This window comes from Coenobita brevimanus, chromosome 99 (genome assembly GCF_032717465.1).
Source record: "Coenobita brevimanus isolate Jiangsu-jjx chromosome 99, ASM3271746v2, whole genome shotgun sequence".
Lineage (NCBI taxonomy): Eukaryota > Metazoa > Arthropoda > Malacostraca > Decapoda > Coenobitidae > Coenobita > Coenobita brevimanus.
This window is the reverse complement of record NC_137052.1, coordinates 19,554,518-19,576,717: the sequence shown is the minus strand read 5'-3', so window position 1 is coordinate 19,576,717 and position 22,200 is coordinate 19,554,518. Positions and strand designations below refer to the sequence as shown.

The following is a 22,200-nucleotide window of genomic DNA, read 5'->3' as shown; positions in this document are numbered from 1 at the left end:
CATCCCTTGGTTACAAACCTTCGCCAGCGAAATCTGATTGGAGTGCCATAATTACCCACTAAACCACCAGGCACCAACATTTGGTTATATGATTACCACTCAGTGTAGTAAATGGTTTCCTGGTATACAGGAAACCATTTGGCTTGTCACACAGTGTAGAGTCACCCACAGGCAGAAGGAAGAGGAAAGAATGAAGGAAAGACGGAAGAGGGAGTGTAAAGGCACCTGTAGGGAGAAGAATGAGGAAAGAATCAAGGGAAAGAAAAACAGAAGAGGATGAAGGAAAGAAAAGGGCAGAAACCTGAGAGCAGCACTACATCGAGTGAGTGGATGGCAAGCACCTCCACCTGTGAGAGTATTAATTAAAAAAAAACATGCTGTATATACTGTATATTCATAGAAGACAGTACAGTATATGCCATTTCATAAAAGTTGTTAATGGATAAGGTAATCAAGCATTTTTTCATTCTGGGGAAGTTAGTTGAACAATACCTCAAAAAACTATCGCAATGCTAGGATTGGATATGAATGGGAATGAGCAAGTTAGGGAGATGTTAGTGAAACTGTAAGAGGTTAATAGCCTTGTATATCACAAATACCACCATGCTGAATGCTGTGCAGTAGTGAAAAGGAATAAACTTGACACAAATAATTACATTCAAGCTTAGGGCATGTGCAGTGGTTAGCTGTTACATAAAGTAATGGGAATATAGCTGAGCCATTATGTAGGAATCCGAATTTTCATTATATCAATTATGCAGTTGGTTCTCATGGAACACAAACAAAAATGAAGTAGCATAGACATGTTACAGTGAAGCTGTTATACTAAACTACATTATTCATATGTCATACTTTATAATTTATCATGTTTTTGTTTTTTTCCCCTTCTAATCCATTGTAGCCTCATGAGGAGCTCCTCATGGGGCATCCTAGGACTGGATGATGATGAATGAATGAATGTGTGTGTGTATAATACAGTACTGAGTAGCAAATGTCACAAGCAAGCAACATATGGCATCATAAGTGTGTTTTCCAAGATGAGGTAGAATCTTTGGGCATTTTGCAAAAGCCATCATCATTAGTATATTTGTTTCATGACAAGAATATTTTATGAAGTGTACAAGCTTAAAAGTGGTGGTTTATGACTTAATTGATTTGGACATGGGATGAGGTCTTGCATGGTGACCTCCAAGTTGTGAGATTGAATAGGGAAATGGTTTAAAATCATGACATGAAGCTGCCATCAAGTTAAAAAGCCTACACATTTGCATGGTCAGTGGTTTCTGTATATAATTGTTAATAATAAATAGCCTAGCCTCAGCTACTCCTATGCCTCCAAAGTGGTAATAAAGGATTGACCATTACAAACTGGATATACAGTAAATGACAGATGATGAGTAAGATCAAGTATTACAAATGGGTGCAAAAACAAATGGGAAAGTTCAACAAGTTCCTTTATTTGTAACTTGAGATGTGTTGCATAAGTTAGAAACTAGACAACATCTGGCTGCCAGAACCACTCCTGAAATCTGTCAGGTAAGAGCCAGTTTATATAATATATGTACCTGTATATACAAACTGTACAAACTTGACCTTTGATACAATTACAAAACTATTAACATGTTAGAAGCTGCATTCATTACTACACTATACTGAAATAACAGATGCATATTGGGCAAATACCGTACTGTATGATGGAATTTAAAAAATACTGATGCCAGAGTATATTAAAATATATAAAAGGGAAATAATTGTAATATCTCTAACCTGATTTATCAAGAAGCTAATATTTACAGTACATTTTCTACACTATAAACTTTAGTCTTACTATAATGACAAGCAACTACCCAATGACTGGTTACATCACTTCAGCAAGCATAGCAGGGTCCCTCTCTAGGATATGTAGGTCATACCAACAAAAACTGTAATACATAAGGCAAGACTAAACAAATATCAGCAGCTATACCATACTGTTCTGTACATCTTAAAAAATGAGTATCACATGCACACACACACACTAACCATTGCCCACAAATGATACAGTATAAACTCATCTTTAACAGCATATACTGTATTAGCCCCAAATTTATTAATATCAAGACAGTACATACACACACTTTGTACAACTCTTTGCTATTGTTATGAGGACTATTTCACAATTAATATTCCACTATTCTAAACAGCTTTACATTTTCCCAAAAGAAGTTTTTTAGAAGATGGCATAATCTCATCCTTCAAAGTGAATACAGAAAGCTAAGAACACCACAGTGCAATAATTTAATTAGTTAACACTTGTGAAAAATAGCATATATACAAAAAAACAAAAAATTGTACTATATATATACAAGTTTTGCATGTGTATTACAAATGGTTTGTTGATCTGAGACCTATTTTTTGTTAAAAACACACTGATTTCCTTACATTCTACCCTCTGCTTAGCCTTGACAGCATCATCTTAATATCACTGGCAGTTTCTCTGCTGGTTGGTGGCAGTCACTAAAAGTAACTCAACCTTTCCTTATCCAAATTTCCGTAACTCAGTAATGGCAGTCTCATCCGCTGGTTGTCTTAAAAGAACTGTGAACTTCCAGGTGCTCCACTCTGCGGCATCTACTTTTCCAGACTGGCGACAAATTCTGAAATATAAAATTTAATATAAGATGGCTTACACATCTGTGACAGTTATGATTGCAGAAACTGTAAAATAAAAAGTCAATCCTTTACTAGTCCTTTGGGGACCTTAAGTTTGCTAATATTTAGCAACTTAACAATCAGAAGACAAACCCTACATTCAAGTGGTGCTGACTCACCTGTGAATGCTTGCCATGGTTTACTGTATTGCTCCATTAGTTGCTCTGATATAAAGCACTGTGGCCTGAAGTGTAACCAGTATTATTCCTAAGTTATCAACCATAATTTACCTTACATGAAAAAGATAACACTTCAGTCACATCACAACAGCTGCAATACAAAGCAATTTAGAGCCACAATGTGCAGAAATACAAGAGGACATACAAAATTTAAGATATTTTAAGTGAAAAGTGAGTTTGTGATCCTGGGATAACTTTTTTTTTTTTTTCCCTCCCACTGTCCTAATTGCAAAATGCCAAAGTAATGATTGCATACTTAAAGCCTGTGTACTTGTGAAGGGTTAAGTGTACCATCCTACTGATTACTAACAGCAACAGATGAAAAACTGGGAGAGGTGGGAAAATCAAGTAGTGATAGTGGTGGATGGTATGGAAGAGGGGAAAAAACACACAAGTGAAGGCAGGCATTATATAACAGTTGACACTGGCCATGGAAAATTATTTCTTTTCTCAAGTTCAGTGTGGGAAAAAAAAAAAGACAAACACTGGGTAAGTGAGAGAGATGCTGGGCGTGGTGAGTACAACCAGCAAAGATAAAGTTGAAAGCCTAGCAGTGCTGGTGGGGAGAAGGCTTGAATTAAGCTTTTTCGAGCAGATTATGAAGAGGAGGAGTATATACATGTTGCTCTTATCTACCTGGCATCTTGCGATGCAAGTAAAAAGGGCCATGTGTCATTATGTAAAGGCAAACACAGCAGTAACTGCAACGTGCTCAGATTATGCTATTACATACATACATACATCATCTAATCCTGTGCTGCCCCATGGGAAGCGTTGAAGCCTGGGGCTAGGCAAGTTGGTCCTGACATTCAAGATGAGTGACCTGCCTCATTCATCCCTGAGTGGCATTACATGACCAATAAACCCCAACCACCCCTTGGATATAAACCGACACAGGCTCAATCTGGTTGGAACGCCTTAATTACCCACTAAACCACCAGATGCCATAGTTTGGTTATATGGTTACCACCCAGTGTAGTGCATGGTTTTCTGGTGTACAGGAAACCATTTGGCTTGTCTCTCAGTGTAGTCACCCGTACACTATATCATAAAACAGGTTTCAGTTATTCTCGTATACATTACCATTAAACCACCAGACAGCATATAAAATAAATCATTTTTATGAGCATAGTAAAAACAATGCAAAAGTTCAGAAAGTGAGAAATGCTCTTTCAGTATCGGCAGCCAGGCATAAAACCAAATTCACATCTTTGCTTTAAACAAACAAAGTAATACGAGTATATGCAATCAGAACCAAAATACATATACAGCCCTACAAAACCTGAAGCAGAAGACAATGCAGCATTCCATAATGGGACATGGAAAGAAAAGCCCTAAACACTAGGGGGGGGGGGGGGACTGGAAAGCAGGGTAAGTATGAAAGCACAGGAACTGTGTCATCAAAGTACCATACTGCTGAAACTAGAACTCAAAATGGAGAAACAACAGAACCTCCTGGGTTTGATGGCTAGCAGCCAAATCAGGATCAAAGAAGGGCATATCACTCAAATCTCTTGCTCTAGCAAAACAAGAAGTTTAAAGTAACAGGTCTGCAATCATCCCCATAACCCCACAGTGCTTAGTTACAGGGCTCATATGTTTATGCTGAAATACCACTGACCGTGCTAGCATGTGTAGGCTTCTTCACCTGATGGCATCTCAAGCACCACCACCAAGCATTATTCTTGAGGCATCAGTTATGGGGCCACATAGATCTTACTGAAGCCAACCACCTTGGCATAACACACTAAATGGTTTCTGGGGTTCACTCAGGGTCAGTGAACTTGCATTATGGTCAGCCTGCTGAGCAAGTTAACTTTCATGATGCTAGAACTAAACCAGAGGTGAAAAATATTTGCTACTGGAAAGTTCCTGTACTTACCATAAAGCTATGTACACTCGCTCCAGAAAGTATCGGTGCAGACTATGTGTTAAATATTATGACACACGGAACAAAGGAAACTGGAAATTGCAGTTCTGTCCTCCCACATGCAGGCATCTCTGACGATAGATGACTGCTACATCAGATATCTCTTGTGTCCTTCATGATGAGTAGGGAATGGCCGTAGATGTTATAATATATACAGGTATTAACGGGCTATCATTGCCACGTGGTCGAATCATTCCTGATGACATCGGACCCACAGTGCACCGATACTTTCTGGAGCGAGTGTACATGCTGTCAGACCAGACATTTTCTGAAAGACATCTGACTAAGCAGATGAGTGCTATGAACATGATGTACATCTTCAACAGCATCCGAAGGTGCAAATGTTAAGTGTCTTGTGAGGAAGAAAGACTTCTGTTGCACCTAGGCAAAGACAGTTTTGTATAATGTGGAAATTTCCTTTATCAACCTATGTACCAATCCATTTTGATTTACCTTCAAAACAGTAGAAATCTGGGCCATCCACGATCCATTCACTCATATTAAATAACCTAGGCACCCAAATGCTTCATACCATAATGCTCAATCTTACTGGCCCTGCTACTACTGTATTACAAATGGAGAGTAGAGGGGAAGGGTAGCTGCAATTATTTCAGTTCATATCCAGCCTGTGGAGTCACATGGAGAGATAGGCTGATGAACGAGGATATAAAGGAACGTTGTGGTGTTGATGTGGATGTGATAGGGAGCGTTATGAGGAACACACTGAGGTGGTTTGGCCATGTGGAGAGGATGGAGGGTGAAAGACTGACGAAGAGAGTGTATGTGAGTGAGGTGGAGGGGGGAAGAGGGAGGGGGAGGCCGAGGATGCGATGGAGGGATGGGGTGGAGAGGTATATGAGAGAGGGGGGTGTGAGTTGGGAGCAGGGTAGTGAAATGGCGGGGGACAGGGCGACTTGGAGGTGATTTGTTTGTGGCCACCCCAAACGGGATTGAGGCGTCTGGCAATAGATAGATAGATAGATATCCAGCTTTCTTCCCACATAAATACACATATCATACCTTAATAACCTTTTAAAAAATTATGACTGGAAAATATTGAAAAAAAAGTATGGATTTTATATTTTCAACTCTTAAAAAATAATGAAAAGATTCAATCTAAATTAAAATACAAGTGAGTCTCAACCAGACAAGGAGGAATGTGCAGCAGCAGTAATAATTGCAACCCCAGACTCGTAAAAAAGTATGGATTTTATATTTTCAACTCTTAAAAAATAATGAAAAGATTCAATCTAAATTAAAATACAGGTGAATCTCAACCAGACAAGGCGGAATGTGCAGCAGCAGTAATAATTGCAATCCCAGACTCGTCTTAACATGAACCCGGTGGACTGCAAGCCAAAACTGCCTTTCTTCCGCATTCCACCATCCCTATTTCAGAGGGATGGGGGAGGGGGGGATGTTTGTATTATCATGCAGCTCTATCATACAGTCATATCGATATCACCATGTCCCTCTCCAGCACCTATGAATCATAGGACTAACTAACAAAGAACAATCCTGGGTTACTGAGTCACAGTTTCCAACCCTCTAAGATACTGACTCTGTACAAGGACCTAGAATGCAGACAACAACAACCAGATGCAGGTGTTGTATCGTTTATACAAGACTCCATCAAGCTGCAGGCATTGGCCTTCGTCACCTAATGCCAGCTCAATCTCTGGCAACCGCCCTATTTAGTCCCTATCCCTGAGGTCACACACTCTGACCTTGTGCCAAGTCTTTTTGGTCTGCCTTTTAATGGTGTTGAACTTTCCCCTACAACACATCAAACTCCTCTAAGTGAGTGCTTGGGATACTGATCTTTGGTGGGTATCAGGCAACTCTGTGACGTAATTCTGTCATTCATCATACTCCCGACCATAATTATTTTTGTCACTGTTACTTCTCAGGCACCACATTCCATCTGTGTGCACTACCATACCATGCTTACCACTGTTCTGCTGTCATTACTCACATTCATCAGTCTCCCGTATATATTTTCCCACAAGCTATTTTCTTTTCTTTGTTAGCATTTTCCACTCCCACCTTTACAAGCACACAATTCCTCAGTACTCCTCCCAAGCCGAACCAAACCAAACCTGATGCAACATTCCCCAGTTTTTTGCCAACTGCTTGAAAATTGAAGTCTGGCAAAATTCCCAAATGACCACTGGAGAGCTAATAAAGTTCTGCATCCTTTGAGGAAAAAAAAAAAAAAAAGATTAACTGCACAATTCTGGAAAAGAAAGTTTTGTATGTTAAACATAACATGGAACTTTCTAGCGTTTGTTTATAATTTTTTGATTTACTTAAAGATCAATAATTTTCAAAGATAAACCAATATTTTCGCAACAACACTGATATCAAACAGTAGCTACAGTAAATAAACACGCATGTGCCAGACAAGGTTATCCCAACGTATATTCACTGTCAAAAATATTTAATAGCCAGTGTGTCAGAGGGTTAATAAGAGCATGCATGAAACAAAGATAAATCACAGCTGGCCAGCATTTTCAAACAGGTTCAACAGCCTGGGGAAAGGAGAAGGATGGAAGGGTACTATGTAAATATTTAACATGGGGCTTGCACATGCCTGACATGGGCGGGCACCTCTGTCATAATGTTCAAAACACGTTTTGGGTGTCCTGTAGGGTAACTGATCATTAGGCCAGGGAATACCACTTTCTATCACTGAAGAAATGACCAGTCCTCACTGAATGGTTCATTCACAAGGCTCATGCTATCCATGCATGGTAGTACATAATAACAATGTTTAACACAGTCCAGTGAGGTAAGACTGCAAGCATATTCAACTAAACTTTTTTTTTTTTTTTTTTTTTAAGCATCTGACTCATGGGTAGGATGTCAGTTTCCACGGTTCCCAGAGCCATGAGTCTACCTGCATTCCTTCATGTTTCAGAATCAGCAGGGACAATAGCATGACTGCTCACCTGCCAAATAGATAGGCTCATCTATGTGTAAGCATAATGCTGCTCTCTGTTATCCTCAGTTTACTTTGCTTTCATCTCGGTTCCGACACTCCAAACGAGTTCTGTTTTATTGAAACGTATATGTTCAAAGACCATAATACCTATGTTAAACTAAAGTACCGTTGTTTCTTTTAAGGAAAACTCTTTTATATAAAAGGAATTATATACACTAGTACAGTCGCATCGCAACTTACACAAGGATTACACGCCGAGGACCCAGCATGAAGCATAAAAAAGTATAAAGCGAGAAATGATCCTAAAGTACTAAATATTCTTTCATGTGTATATGTTGTTGTTGCTGCCATCTAGCTGAGCAAACTCATCAACACGGGTAAGCAACTGCATCTATAGGGCTGTCCTGTAGGTTCACTACAGTATCTATCTATCTATCTATTGCCAGACGCCTCAATCCCGTTTGGGGTGGCCACAAACAAATCGCCTCCAAGTCGCCCTGTCCCCCGCCATTTCACTACCCTGCTCCCAACTCACACCCCCCTCTCTCATATACCTCTCCACCCCATCCCTCCATCTCATCCTCGGTCTCCCCCTCCCTCTTCCACCCTCCACCTCACTCACATACACTCTCTTCGTCAGTCTTTCACCCTCCATCCTCTCCACATGGCCAAACCACCTCAGTGTGTTCCTCACAACGCTTCCTATCACATCCACATCAACACCACAACGCTCCTTTATATCCTCATTCGTCAGCCTGTCTCTCCACGTGACTCCACAAGCTCCTCTTAAATAACTCATTTCCACTGCTCTCACTCTTGACTTGTGTCCTTCCAACAACGTCCAAGCTTCACTTCCGTACGTTAGAGTTGGTATCACAATACTGTCATGTAGTAACTTTTACTTCCATGCTCACTTCCCTGTTTCTTATCACTGCTTTCAAGGAACCAGCAACCTTTCTTCCCTGCTGTACCCTTTCAAGCACTTCACCCTCCAAACCTCCATCCTTACTCATCACACTACCCAAATACTTAAACGTACTCACATTTTCCAATTCCTCACCATCCAACCTCGCTATACATTCACTGACTTCACCTCTCTCAAAGACCATCACTTTACTCTTCCCTACATTCACCTTTAGGTTCCGTTTCTTACACACTCTCTCAAACTCATCCACCAAGCCTTGCAGCTCCCCTTCATCTTCACTCAACAACACAGTATCATCTGCAAACAACAGTACAGGGAGTTTCCAAACACTATCCTCTCTCACCAGGGCCACTCCAACATCCACTACCCTACCTTGTACCTCTTTTATTACCCCATCCATGTACAGATTGAACAACCATGGAGACATGACACATCCCTGTTTCAAACCAACTTTCAAAGAGAAAAATTCACTTAGTTCACCATCCACACGCACTGCAGCCTTAGCACCATCATACATACTCTTCACAGCATTCAACAACTTCCCATCTACTCCATATATTCTTAACACTTTCCACAATCCTTGTCTATCCACCCTGTCATATGCTTTCTCCAAATCCATGAAAGCCGCATACAACTTCTTTCCCTTCTCTAGAAACTTTTCCACTAAAGATCTAAGAATGAATATCTGATCTACACAACCTCTTCCCTTCCTAAAGCCTCCCTGTTCTTCTCCAACTAATTTCTCTGTTCTTTCTCTAACTCTGTCTATAAGTATCCTACCATACACTTTTCCTATTATACTAAGAAGACAAATGCCCCTATGATTACCACACACTTCTTTTTCCCCTTTTCCTTTGTACAAGGGAATAATTATACCTGACTTCCAATCCTCCGGGACTCTACCTTCCTCCCAGGCCAATCTGCACATCTTCCACATCCATTCTACTACTATCTCTCCCCCATGCTTCAGCACCTCACCACACACTCCATCAATTCCTGGGGCTTTCCCCGATTTAACTTTCTTCATTGCTTCCACAACCTCTATCCTACTGATTTCTACCTGTCTTCTCACCTCCCTCCTTCTCCCAGCCATTCCCCAGCCACTTATACTCGCATTACTTCCATCCTCTACGTTCAACAATTCCTCAAAGTGTTCTCTCCATCTGCTCACTTTTTCTCCCTTCTCCACTAGTAATCTACCATGTTTATCTTTCACTCCCCTGCTAACTTCACTTCCACCCTGTCTTACTCTTTTCATTTCTCTCCAGAACATTTTCTTACAGTCCCTCCACTTTACACTCAAATTCCTTCCAAATTCCTCATCCACTCTCTTCTTACTTTCTCTTACTAATCTTTTCACCTCTCTCTTCCTTTCCACATATAACTCTCTCTTCTGCCTCTCAACTTCTTCCACGCCCCTATTTCACTACAGTATATATATATATATATATATATATATATATATATATATATATATACCCGCCAGGGTAATAAACTTTGGGAGTGTTCACCCAGCCATGTACTGCATTGGCGGACACAAGGGGTGCTGTGGTTGAACCAGTGTCGCTTACTGTAAAGTATGCTTGCACCCAGTTGGCTTGTGCGGGCCGATTACACTTGGTTCACACACTACACACACATCCAAAGCCACTCCAACACTACAGTTACACTTATAAGCACTTCTCACCCTACATACAATCTCTACCAGACAGCCTAAGCCACTTGGTAGAGATACATTGGCTGTATCGTCCCGACTTCGGTCGGGATAGGCCGGTCCTGCAGTGGATACTCAAATGGCTGATGATGATGATGATGAGATATATATATATATATATATTAACCCAAGAAAGAAGGAACCAAAGGCAAGAAGCCCACAAACTGTTCCTTCAAAGAAAAACACAAAACTACAAAAGACAGCCAAATTCAAGATCCATTCCTTTCAAGATGCCTGGACACACTGCGTAACACTGTGTAAGGATCCAGTGCCTTCTTATGGTAGATACTGTAACAATAATAATAATAATTTTATTCGATAATGCAACCAAGGATAGCCCAATAGGCCTCTGCAGCGCATTTCCATTGGGGTCCTTTTTATTACCCCCATCTCTTTGTTCATGGGGGACAGTAACCACCCACTTCATCAGCAAAACTTTTCACGTCCAGAGCACAGCACAAACCCATCTTAACAGATACCAGACGAGCGTTACCACTGCAGCAGCAGGTAGGGTTAGAGCATGGTCCCTTCTATGGAGAGGTGCAAGGAAATACGAGGAGGTTCGGCTCCTGGATGGATGCCACATCTGTGCCAAAATGGGTAAATAGTGCCATCACATAAAGGCTCCTCATCAGCATCATCACATGCTATAAGAATATAAACACAATAACTTTCTCTTGCAACATCAGAACTGACTGCTGGATCTTTGGTTAAGCAGAGCAGTAGTTATAAGCACACTGAAATCATAATCAGTAGAGCAAAAGGCTGCTATAAGGAGAGACTCATGGCAAATTAGGCTGCAGGAGTGTGAGGAGGTGGTGTACTGCTACAGGAGAGCGCAATATTAATCATTTGAACCACACCAACGTTAAATGAAAAAACTTGATGGACTGTACAGCTAACAACAAAGTATCTGAAAATGTGTAAATGTAATCAGTGTCTGTTGCAACACGACTGTATAACGTACTAAAATATATCTAATGCTACAAGACGCCACATCTTTAAAACGTTCAAGCAATGTGTTAGTATATCTGAGACTTTAGTCACTTAAAAAGAGATGTGGATACCTGGTTCTTATATAAACATCACTATGTCCTTACTCTTAGCATTTTCAAAGATCGTTGTGATGGTTTTGAACACTTCTTCTGCTGGTCGAGATGCATCTATCCGCTGATGAAGACCTAGGGACAAATGTACCAATATTAGTGCAAAGCTTTTATATTCTGACTTTTTTACCCCATCACATGACATATTAATAAGATTTTTCTACCTCCAGCAAAATTTACTCCGATTAGGACAGACTTTTTGACTAAAGAAGTTCGATACATTCGTCATCAACCTTTTCACTGTAAGAGATCAAGTTGTGCGGGTGATCCAATTCTCTCGGGTAAAAAGTGAGTGTAGTGACCAAGGTAACTTGTTCTCACCTCATAACTACAGGTCATCATATTTCATGCACCCAAAATTTAGTACCAAAGTTGTGAAAACAACCAACTACTGTATATAGATACACAAAATAAAATTTTGCTTTGTTTAGCTATGGCCATTCCATTAGGAAGAAAGGTACGGTACTGAAGACGATGACTATTACTGATAATCAATATATACTACATGGACTATCAATATTCAGAAAATCCACCACTTGTGTTTATCTCAGCAAGCGTACTATATATACAGGACTCACCTTTCTTGCCATAGTAGCTTACAAGAGGGTTGGTTTGTTCATGGTAAGCTTTTAACCTCCGCATAAGAACTTCAGGAGTGTCATCTGATCTTCTAATTAAAGGTTCTCCTGTGACCTGCACGAAATACATTTACATATAGCTACAGTACAATTTTCATTCTACTTAGCAAAGGAAACATTACCCTTACGTTAAATTAATTTGGGCCCAAGTGATAATTATTCCTAGGCTTCTGGCAAATTCTGAGGAAGCTGGCTCCTAAATTAACAAACACTGGTTAACCCCTGTACTCTGCACTCTATCCACCAACTTCTAAAACTACTGTATTGATCCATCTCGAATAATGATGTGTAGGCAAGACATTAATACCATAAAGTGCTGTGGACAGGATGTAGAGCCACAGTATCAATGATACTCAAGTTTGTTAGAAACCAAAGGCAACCACCTCTGCCCCATAACTAAGGCTTACTGAATTTCATTAACCACAACTTAGTTACTTTATTCAACCTCAGTCTGTGTTACCCAGTACAATTATCAACTACAGGTAGGCAACTGGCCCTACAGGGTCATCCAATAGGTTCACTATACCTTGGACGTAACATCAACCATGACTTAGTACAATAGCTACAGTATATAGGCCCTAAGTTGTTGAAATTACTCAGTTCTGTCAAGCAAAGGGAGCAATATACATATATATATATATATATATACATCATTTCGTTTTTGAAGGCTCCAACATGCTTGCATGCGTCGGCCTTGGTCACCTAATGGAGGCTCTCCATGCTGCATGATCTACTGCAGCCTCCCTCTTCAGTCCCTTAACCCTGAGGTCACACTTACTGACCTCATCCCATGTCTTTCTCGGTCTACCCCTCTCAACCCCACTCCCAATATTGACACTTCTCACCTTTTGCACCCAGTTATCATCCCCCATCCTCTCCACATGCCCAAACCATCTCAATCTACCTCTCCTCATCACAACACCAATACACTCCAGTCCCACCCAACCTCTCAACCCTTCAATCGTAAAAGCCCCCCCAGGCCTTGCACGCAGGGACGCACTGCACATCCACCTAATCATTGTCATTTCTGTACGTCTGAGCCTGCGAATATCCTCCTCCTTTACTGCCCAGATTTCACTACCAGACAGCATTACACTCCTAACACATGCTGCATACAAAGACCCTTTAGCACACAGGGAGAGTCCTCTCAATGTCAGAAGAGGCAACAGCTCCCTGTACTTCTTCCAACCACTTCTCATTCTAGCAACAGAGCTAGCTCCAGCCCCACCTCCAGCACACAACATGTCTCCCAAAAAACAAAACTCTCTCACACACTCAAGAGACTCACCAGCAAGTTCAATCCTTTCACGCCTAACATTCTCCACATGCTCTCCTTGACACGCCGCACACATAAAATCAGCATTTTTCGCAGTCTACCTCTGATAACACTAAATCTCTTGTGCACCCATTTATCACAAACACTACACATGATGGAATTACTTCCCATGCCCTTGTGGCAAACTGCACATGGCCATTCTCCCTCGTCTTTGACAGTACCGCCACCAACCCGATCTATCATCACTTTTGTTTTAAATCTGCATTTACCCATGTGCCCCATACCATCTCTCCACTTCCTAAACCTTTCCTCCGCCTCCCTTTCGTTCTCTGCAATCAACACCAAATCATCAGCATACAACATCTCCCACAGGAGTCCGTTTCTGAAGTCCCGTGAGAGGGCTTCAAGTACCATGATAAACAACAAGGGGCTCAAAACTGATCCCTGATGCACACCAACATTCACAGAAAACTCATCACTTAAATCTCCATTCACTCTTACCTGGGTGCGAGCACCCACACACAGTACAGGGCCATAACCACCCTAACCAGCCACTCCTCCAAAACAAGCTTTCTCATTGCCAACTTCACCACCTTTCAAGGGACTCTGTCAAAGGCCTTTCCCAAATCAAGAAAATAAAATACAGATCCCTTTTCTTCCCAATATATTTTTCCTGAAGCTGTCGAACAATGAATACGGCATCAGTGGTCCCCCTGCCTGGCATAAATCCAAACTGCATCTCATCAATATTCACTCTTTCTCTAATCATACCTTAGAACTCTCTCCATTACCTTCATTATCTGGTCTAAGATATATACAGAGAGAGAGAGAGAGAGAGAGAGAGATACATATATACTCACTGTAGCATTCACATACTATATATATATATATATATATATATATATATATATACACAGTATATTCACTCTCATCTTAAATGTCGAGACCAACTGCCTAGCCCCAGGCTCCAACGCTCCTCTTGGGGCAATGTTGGATTGGATGATGGATGGATGGATGGATATACATTCAAAGACATGCTGAGAAGGATAACATCATTCATCAGACCAACCCTGGTGTATGCATCAGTAGTCTGGAATCCTCATCTCAAAAACACATAGATAAGACTGAAAAAGTACAAAGGTTTGCTACGAGATGGGTACCAAGATTAAAGGATCTAACCTATGAAGAAAGACTAGAAAAAACTGAACCTACCAACACTACTGGAGAGAAGGAAGAGAGGAGACATGATTATGCTATATAAATGCATCTCAGGGTAAGAGAAAATAGACATAAATGAATAAATAACCCATGGGGAAGCATCAGCAAGAGGACACTGCAAAACACTACATAAAAAGGGAGGTGATAAAGATGTAAGGAATTTCAGGTTCCCAAATAGGGCAGTTGATCAGTGGAATGCACTACCGAATGAAACAGAGTGTGCCAAAACAATGCATAAATTTAAGGACACGTATGATATCAATGGTTTAATATGGTACGCGGGGCTGTACGAGCCTGGCTCACTCCTGTTAAGATACAACACACATGCATGCATGCATGAACACACACAGGCACAAATATGTTTCACTACTTACATACGATAAGATAACTTACATCATCAGTCATGGGCTTCTTGGGTGGGTAGAATTCCTCATGGTAGGAGCGGCCAGAAGCCGCGTGAAACAGCCGCCCCGTAATCCGTCGAACCAACAGACTGTCCTCAATGCCAAACTCAACCACTGAATCCAACTTCTGATTCCTCTGTTCCAGCATCTCATCCAGCTGTGGCAGATAAGTAAAATCATGTACAGTCTTAATGGCACCTGTTGGGTCTAATGGTTAGAATATCCTGGTCACAATGGCCTTTCATAAGTTTGATCTTCATGAAATGACTGCAAGTTTTCCAGTTATATAACAGTATACACCTGACCCTCACTATTATCGGGTTCACATATTTGCAGATTTTTCTAAGAAGGCACCAGCTACGTAATTTAATCTAACTTCTTATAATCATACCCATTAGAAATTTAACTGTTACTACAGATTTTCATACAGTAGTTCAGTAAATATTTGTGATATTTTATGTTGTTTTCAGGTCTCAGAAATGGTTTTTAAGGTCTTTGAGCACACTGCCATGGGAGTCCATAGCAGTCACCTTCAGCAAAATTACCCTATCTATCTCTATCTATCTATTGCCAGACGCCTCAATCCCGTTTGGGGTGGCCACAAACAAATCGCCTCCAAGTCGCCCTGTCCCCCTCCATTTCACTGCCCTGCTACCAACTCACACCCCCCTCTCTCATATACCTCTCCACCCCATCCCTCCATCTCATCCTCGGCCTCCCCCTCCCTCTTCCCCCCTCCACCTCACTCACATACACTCTCTTCGTCAGTCTTTCACCCTCCATCCTCTCCACATGGCCAAACCACCTCAGTGTGTTCCTCATAACGCTTCCTATCACATCCACATCCACACCACAACGCTCCTTTATATCCTCATTCGCCAGCCTGTCTCTCCACGTGACTCCACAGGCTCCTCTTAAATAACTCATTTCCACTGCTCTCACTCTTGACTTGTGTCCTTCCAACAACGTCCAAACTTCACTTCCGTACGTTAGAGTTGGTATCACAATACTGTCATGTAGTAACTTTTTCACTTCCATGCTCACTTCCCCGTTTCTTATCACTGCTTTCAAAGAACCAGCAACCTTTCTTCCCTGCTGTACCCTTTCAAGCACTTCACCCTCCAAACCTCTATTCTTACTCATCACACTACCCAAGTACTTAAACGTACTCACATTTTCCAATTCCTCACCATCCAACCTCGCTGTACATTCACTAACTTCACCTCTCTCAAAGACCCTAATTACCCTAAATTCTTATAACCATACCCATTAACAACTTCTTTATTATTAAAGTACTGTATTGTATACAGTAGTACAGTATATGTTTGTGATGTTTTATGCTGGTCAGGTCTCAAAAATGGTTTTTAGGGGCTTACATAAGTAATCTGATACTGTATGGGCATTTTCTGAGGGAAGCGTCCAAAATTTGAGGATCTTTCCCCATTCACGGGGGGGGGTCTGTGTCCCCTAACCCCCGTGAATATGGGGGGAGACCTGTACTACTATGGGAGTCAACTGAGCATCACCTTAATGGCACCGGCCAAGCTAACCTAACCTAGGACTCCTGTGTGTGCAGTATATTAACTTTTATTTTTTTCCCCCTTCACTGTTACAAGTTTAATGCACTATCAGGAGCATAAAGGGCACGGTCTGGGCTAATCAGTCCCAATTTTTAAGACAAGATTGGTCAGTTACCTATCCCTGAGTGGCATTATGTGAGTAATAAATTCTAAACACCCCGTGGATCTATACTCTTAAAGGGCCACTTCCAGCTGGAGTGACCTAACCCAGTTCCACTTATTCCACATAGGGTCAGTAGGCCAGCGGAATGAAGGAACAATCTGAATACAGTATTTCTTTTAAGTACCGTAAACTGGGGTGAATTCGGACAATTTTATCGTTTTTTTGTGCCATGTAGTCTAGTTTTTAATTCAGTCCAAGATCTTAAGTACAGTAATCACTCCAATATCCGACGTAGTAGAGCCATAGGTAGGTCCGGATATTGGTTCTGTCCGGATGTTGGGCCCCAGCTTATGGACTTGTACTTATGGACCCTAACTCAGAGAAACACCTATACAACTCCCTCTGGACATGCATAGCACCTATTTAAGACCCAAATCACACCAATAAGGCACATAAATGACTGAAATAAATGCAAAAGAAACATAAAATGAGGGTTTAGAAGTAGGTTCATACAATAATAAACATTCTGGTGACTGGCTCCTGGACTGGTACTTATGGACCCTAACCTAGCCTAACTCAGAAAAACGCCTTCCTACTGCACATGCATAGCTCCTAACACCCTATTCACACCAATAAAGGTCATTAAAGAGTGAAATGAGGTAATTTTAGTATGGAAAAAAGTACAGTATGAAACATTCTTATGTCCAGATAGTGGGGATGTTCGGATATTGGGCGTCCGGATATTAGAGTGATTACTGTATGTGGGGCTGGTCCACTAGGGTATCGAATCATAGCAGTAAAAAATTTAAAATGTTTCATATATAATTATAGCAAATATAGTAATGGGTGTCCAAATTTGTACTCAAACTTTGGTGACTTCGGACACACTGTATAAATTCATACATATATAGAAAATTAATGTATATGACTACCCTGGGTTCCCAGTTTAGTCTCAGCCGTATGTGGGGCCATTTCGGATGTTCTGAGACTTAAAAAAAAATGTTCTTCCAGTACAAAAATAATGCCACTCCCTGACAAAATAAGCTAATGACTATAATGAGATAAGAACACAATAGCAATTTTATTTTTTTCCATGGTTTAAATAAAATATATTAGAACACATGTAGATAATATAAATCTAGCTACAAACCTTAGTACTGTATATACTTAACAATCACTTCTTGACTAATAATTTCGTTTTTGGAAGACTAATGGAAAATTAGTTAAAGGTGATATTTAACATGATTATTTTTGCTTGCCTTTTTCACTACGATAAGGGCCTTGATCTCCGCCAGTTCTTTTCTTAAATGTTCGAGTCATTGGATGACCTTGCTTAAACAGGTAGTACCATAAAAGCTCAAGAGTATGCCTGTAAATGACACATATGAACCCAGTTACACACAAGATCTACAAATGACCAATTATAGGCAATTGTACATTGTAAAAAGTGTTATTTTTTCATTCATACTACCCCTGTCCGAATTCACCCCAATGTCTGAACTGACTCCAATTTGCATTAAAATTTTAAAAATTTAATTAAATGCCCAGTTAAGAGATTAACTGAGAAGATAACGCCAATTACTTACTTTGCACTTTCACACTATGCATGAAAGTACATATGGGCACTGAAGATTTCCTGCATCTATTCATTAACATTTCTGCCACAGAAAGGTTGCCAATGTTACGAATTTTATCCTTTTTACATATGTTTGCTTTTTAGTATGGTATATATTTGGTATGTGTCATGTGATATATTAAATATCTTTATACACAAGAGTACAGTAAAGAATTACAAACAACTGGGTGCAAACAGATTTCTAATATGTTTATTCATTAATTATTAATTAATTTAAATAACTTTTTACTGCAATAATATCCGAATTCGCCCCGAGTCTGAATTCTCCCCAGTTTACGGAAAGCTGCTTTTTGGGACCATTATTATGTTCACTGAATAAAAAAATATTGTCTATTACAATTTAACTACACATCAAGATGACTGATATACCAGTTATCCCAGATTTATAGTACTAGTTTAAAAAAAAAAAGGTCATACAGTACTTTGGAACACAACCATTACCCAAACACAAACTGCCTGTATTATACAAAAAATTCTCAATACATTGAGGTGGTTTGGCCATGTGGAGAGGATGAAGAGTGAGAGACTAACTAAGAAGGTGTACCAAGGAGGGGGAGACCGAGGATGAGATGGAAGGAGGTAGTAGAGAGGTATATATATAAGAAAGGGAGGTACAAGTTGGGGAGTAAGACTGCGAAATTGCAAGGGACATGGCGACATGGGGGTGATTTGTTTGTGGCCATCCCTTACAAGATTAAGACAGTTGGCTGTACATACATACATACACAGACAGTTTGTAGTCATAGATTACTAGAACCTGAGAAGAAAGCAAGAGAAAGATCTAACAATGGATCCTGTCTGTACTTCTCAGGCCGTATTCTTGACAGCTAAACTGGACCCCCAGTACCTCTTCCTTACCAGTATATTTCAAGATAGTTATTCTCTTGTATGCTATTTATGCAATCTACAGCAACATCAAATAACCACAAATATTCTAACATGGAAAAGAATAATCAGGTATAGTATGATAAATGAATCACTAAAGAAGATGCCATAAGAAGGCTACTTCATTCACAAATATACATATATACTGGACCATGCTCAGTGATAACAGCAACCTCACTGACCTTCTCCGCCTGGGGTACCGTGCGAGGGAAACCATCCAGGATGAAACCATTCTTGCATTCAGGCTTGTTGAGGTTCTGCTCGATCATACTGACCACCAAACTGTCACTCACCAGCTTTCCTGCACAGAATAAATAGTGATGAAGTATTATCCTCCCTACTGTACAGTCAGTCTATTATATGTACCACAGTACATTTACGATGCCAAGAAAGATACAGTAAAAGTCCTTTAATCTGACCAATCAGATTACCATATACCAACACTCCGAATTTTTCGAGGCAGTAGATAATTTTAAGCACATGGAGAGACAGACTGACAAATCAGGAAGCAAAGGAGCATTGTGGTGAGGATGTGATAGAATGCGTTAAGAGAAATACATTGAGGTAGTTTGACCATAAGGAGAGCATAGAGAGTGAGAGGCTGGCAAGGAGAGTGTATATGGGTGAGGTGGAGGTGGGGGGGGAGACAGAGGCGGAGGCCAAGAATGAGATGGTAGGATGGAGTGGAGAGGTACACTATACTGTACTGTATGAGAGGGGGATATGAGCTAGGAGCAGGGCAGTGAAGTGGTGAGGGACAGGGTGACATGGAGGCGATTTGTTAGCGGCCACCCCTCATGGGGTTAAGGCGTCTGGCAACAGATCGACGGATAGATAGATGGTATTAAGTTAAAATTAAGTGAATTACAATAAGTTACTGTTAAGTGAACTGGGTTTAAACTAAGTGAATCAAGTGGGTTTTTTCTCTGGCCTTTATCTGGCTTGGACTTGGCTGTACCTGCCTGCTACTACACAGCTATACACTTCTATGCATTTCCAGTGAGTAAAACAGTAACCCACATCATTCCAAGTGTTATTTAATGATCATGTACATATTTCTAATGTTTTCAGAGAGCCCTAAAAAAAAAAAAATAATAATAATAATAAGACCTTCAGTTCCCTGCCATTTGGATTACAGGACTTTTACTATACTGTATTCCATAATTTGCTTTACCGGTACTAATGAAGCAATTGGTCAGCTACTCAACACAGTTCATATATGTTTCTATATTTTTACCTGGATCTACTAAGTTTTTTTTCCCCCTCACACCATTATGGCAACACCTGAGCAGGGAGAGGGTCTGTGTCCACCTCATTGTCCAACCGTTCTACTTTTGTACTTTTCTTGTTATTACGTCACCATACTTTAGGTGGGAATTACAGAAGGAATGGGATGATGGTCAATATTTCCAGGGGTGTATACCCCACAATGGTGGGAGGGGTGACTAAATAATATACAGTAGCCTACACTGTCTAGCATTTAAAATTTTGCTGCAAAAATACTGCAGTTGGCATACACCCTAATATTAAACAACAAACACCAAAAATGCTGATGATTACTGACAATGGTAATCAATGACCAGCAGCAATTACTACTATTTACCTGCATCCATGATGGTCTTCAGTTTTTTGCCAAGTTCTGAACCCGAGGCCACCTCAGCACGCAGGAGGTCTCCCGTGGCCAGGTGACACACACAGTAGCGCTCCTTCAGTTTGGGTGCCTGAGGGAACAGAGTACAGACGTCAACAGTACGTAAGAAATGCCGCCTTCACTAGACCGGACTCGAGTCTAGGCCCTGTGTCATCGGATAATAGGCTGAATATTGGAGGCTGCTGTCCCAAAGCAACCTACAAGCCTGGTTAATGGTGCTGACAATGTACAAGTTATTAAGGGCTGGAGCACATGTTACTGATCATCCTTGATGTTCCTATTTATATTAACATGTAGGGGGGTCCACTAGTGTCAGGACAGTTCAGGTTGCAGCAATGAATTACTGTTGATATATAAAACACAGCAGGTTACAAACTATCCCTAGCCAGGCTAAATGGTGTTACAGTGGTGGCTGGCTGAGGAGCAGGTGATGATATGAGGGGTGGGAGTCCTTTTCAGATGGGGTGGCAAACAATTCAGAAGTTAGGATGTAGTGCTGACCTAGGCTATATTGGGTAGCCTAGCTGTCAAGCTTGGCAGACAGATTGCCCTAGGTAGGTTGCTGGGGATGCTTAAGGAAGGTTTGGATGGCTTACAGTATGCCTCTTCCATTACACATAAGTATGCATGAAGGCATAAAAAGCCGAAAGTAAAACATAACACACAAAACACCTTAACTGTATATCTATATTGTTTAAATGCCAAACTTAACAATAAACTGGGTTGGAAAATCTTTTCGAAGTAACGTTCACCTATCAAAATATTACCTACACTTTGCACTGCGAAGAGGCGTGCTGTATGTTGCATAATATAACAAGTTAAAAAAAAAAAAAAAAAAAAAAAAAAAGTACTGCATTGTTTACCAACCTGTGTTCCTTTGCCCGACCCAGGTGGACCCAATAGGATGGCGTTGATCCCTACTTCTGACTTCGATGCCGGTGCAGGCGCTGGTGCTGGGACATTAGGGGCCATTTTACACCCTTAATTATTGACACTGATCAATGTGACTGTGACCTCAATCGTTACTTCAGACGCCGACCCTTGCACCGGGAGCAGACGGCACACAGTAGCAGGCCAGCAATAAGTGACAGAATCAGGTCTCAATAGCCGTGGACCCAAAGACGGCGAAAGGAATATGAATCTTTCTTGAGACCCATCAGTAATCATTTAAAAGAGTTTGAATGTATCTTGATAGAATACTTACAACAAAATTAATGTTTTCAGTTTTTATCATTATGCTTTAGGTTTCAAATAAGTCATTGAAATTTAACATGAAGCATCGTCCAGTGACACTTATAGTTCCCGATGAATACTTGCAAT

The 22,200-nt window shown here is 40.7% G+C and overlaps 1 protein-coding gene across 2 annotated transcripts; it reads right to left on the bottom strand.

Annotated features, from left to right (window-relative positions):
• Positions 1–1,437: 1,437 nt before the first annotated feature.
• Positions 1,438–21,947, bottom strand: Ak2 (Adenylate kinase 2). Of its 2 annotated transcripts, none has more exons than XM_080283929.1 (7): positions 21,748–21,947; positions 20,833–20,950; positions 19,412–19,530; positions 15,015–15,182; positions 12,068–12,182; positions 11,451–11,564; positions 1,438–2,636 (listed from the first exon to the last, which is right to left on the bottom strand). In XM_080283929.1, exons 1-6 carry the CDS (start codon positions 21,850–21,852, stop codon positions 11,458–11,460), a joined length of 732 nt encoding a protein of 243 aa, XP_080140055.1. In that variant the 5' UTR covers positions 21,853–21,947; the 3' UTR covers positions 1,438–2,636; positions 11,451–11,457. The 2 variants fall into 2 exon arrangements, with proteins under 2 accessions (XP_080140055.1, XP_080140056.1); XM_080283930.1 differs by having other exon boundaries at positions 11,484–11,564.
• Between the last annotated feature and the right edge of the window lie 253 nt (positions 21,948–22,200).

Coding starts and splice junctions, on each gene's coding strand:
- Ak2 (XM_080283929.1), bottom strand. CDS start 21,852: ATGGCCCCTAATGTCCCAGCACCAGCGCCTGCACCGGCATCGAAGTCA. Junction 19,531..20,832: donor GAAGACCATCATGGATGCAG/GTAAATAGTAGT, acceptor TATTCTGTGCAG/GAAAGCTGGTGAGTGACAGT. Junction 15,183..19,411: donor CGGTACCCCAGGCGGAGAAG/GTCAGTGAGGTT, acceptor TATCTGCCACAG/CTGGATGAGATGCTGGAACA.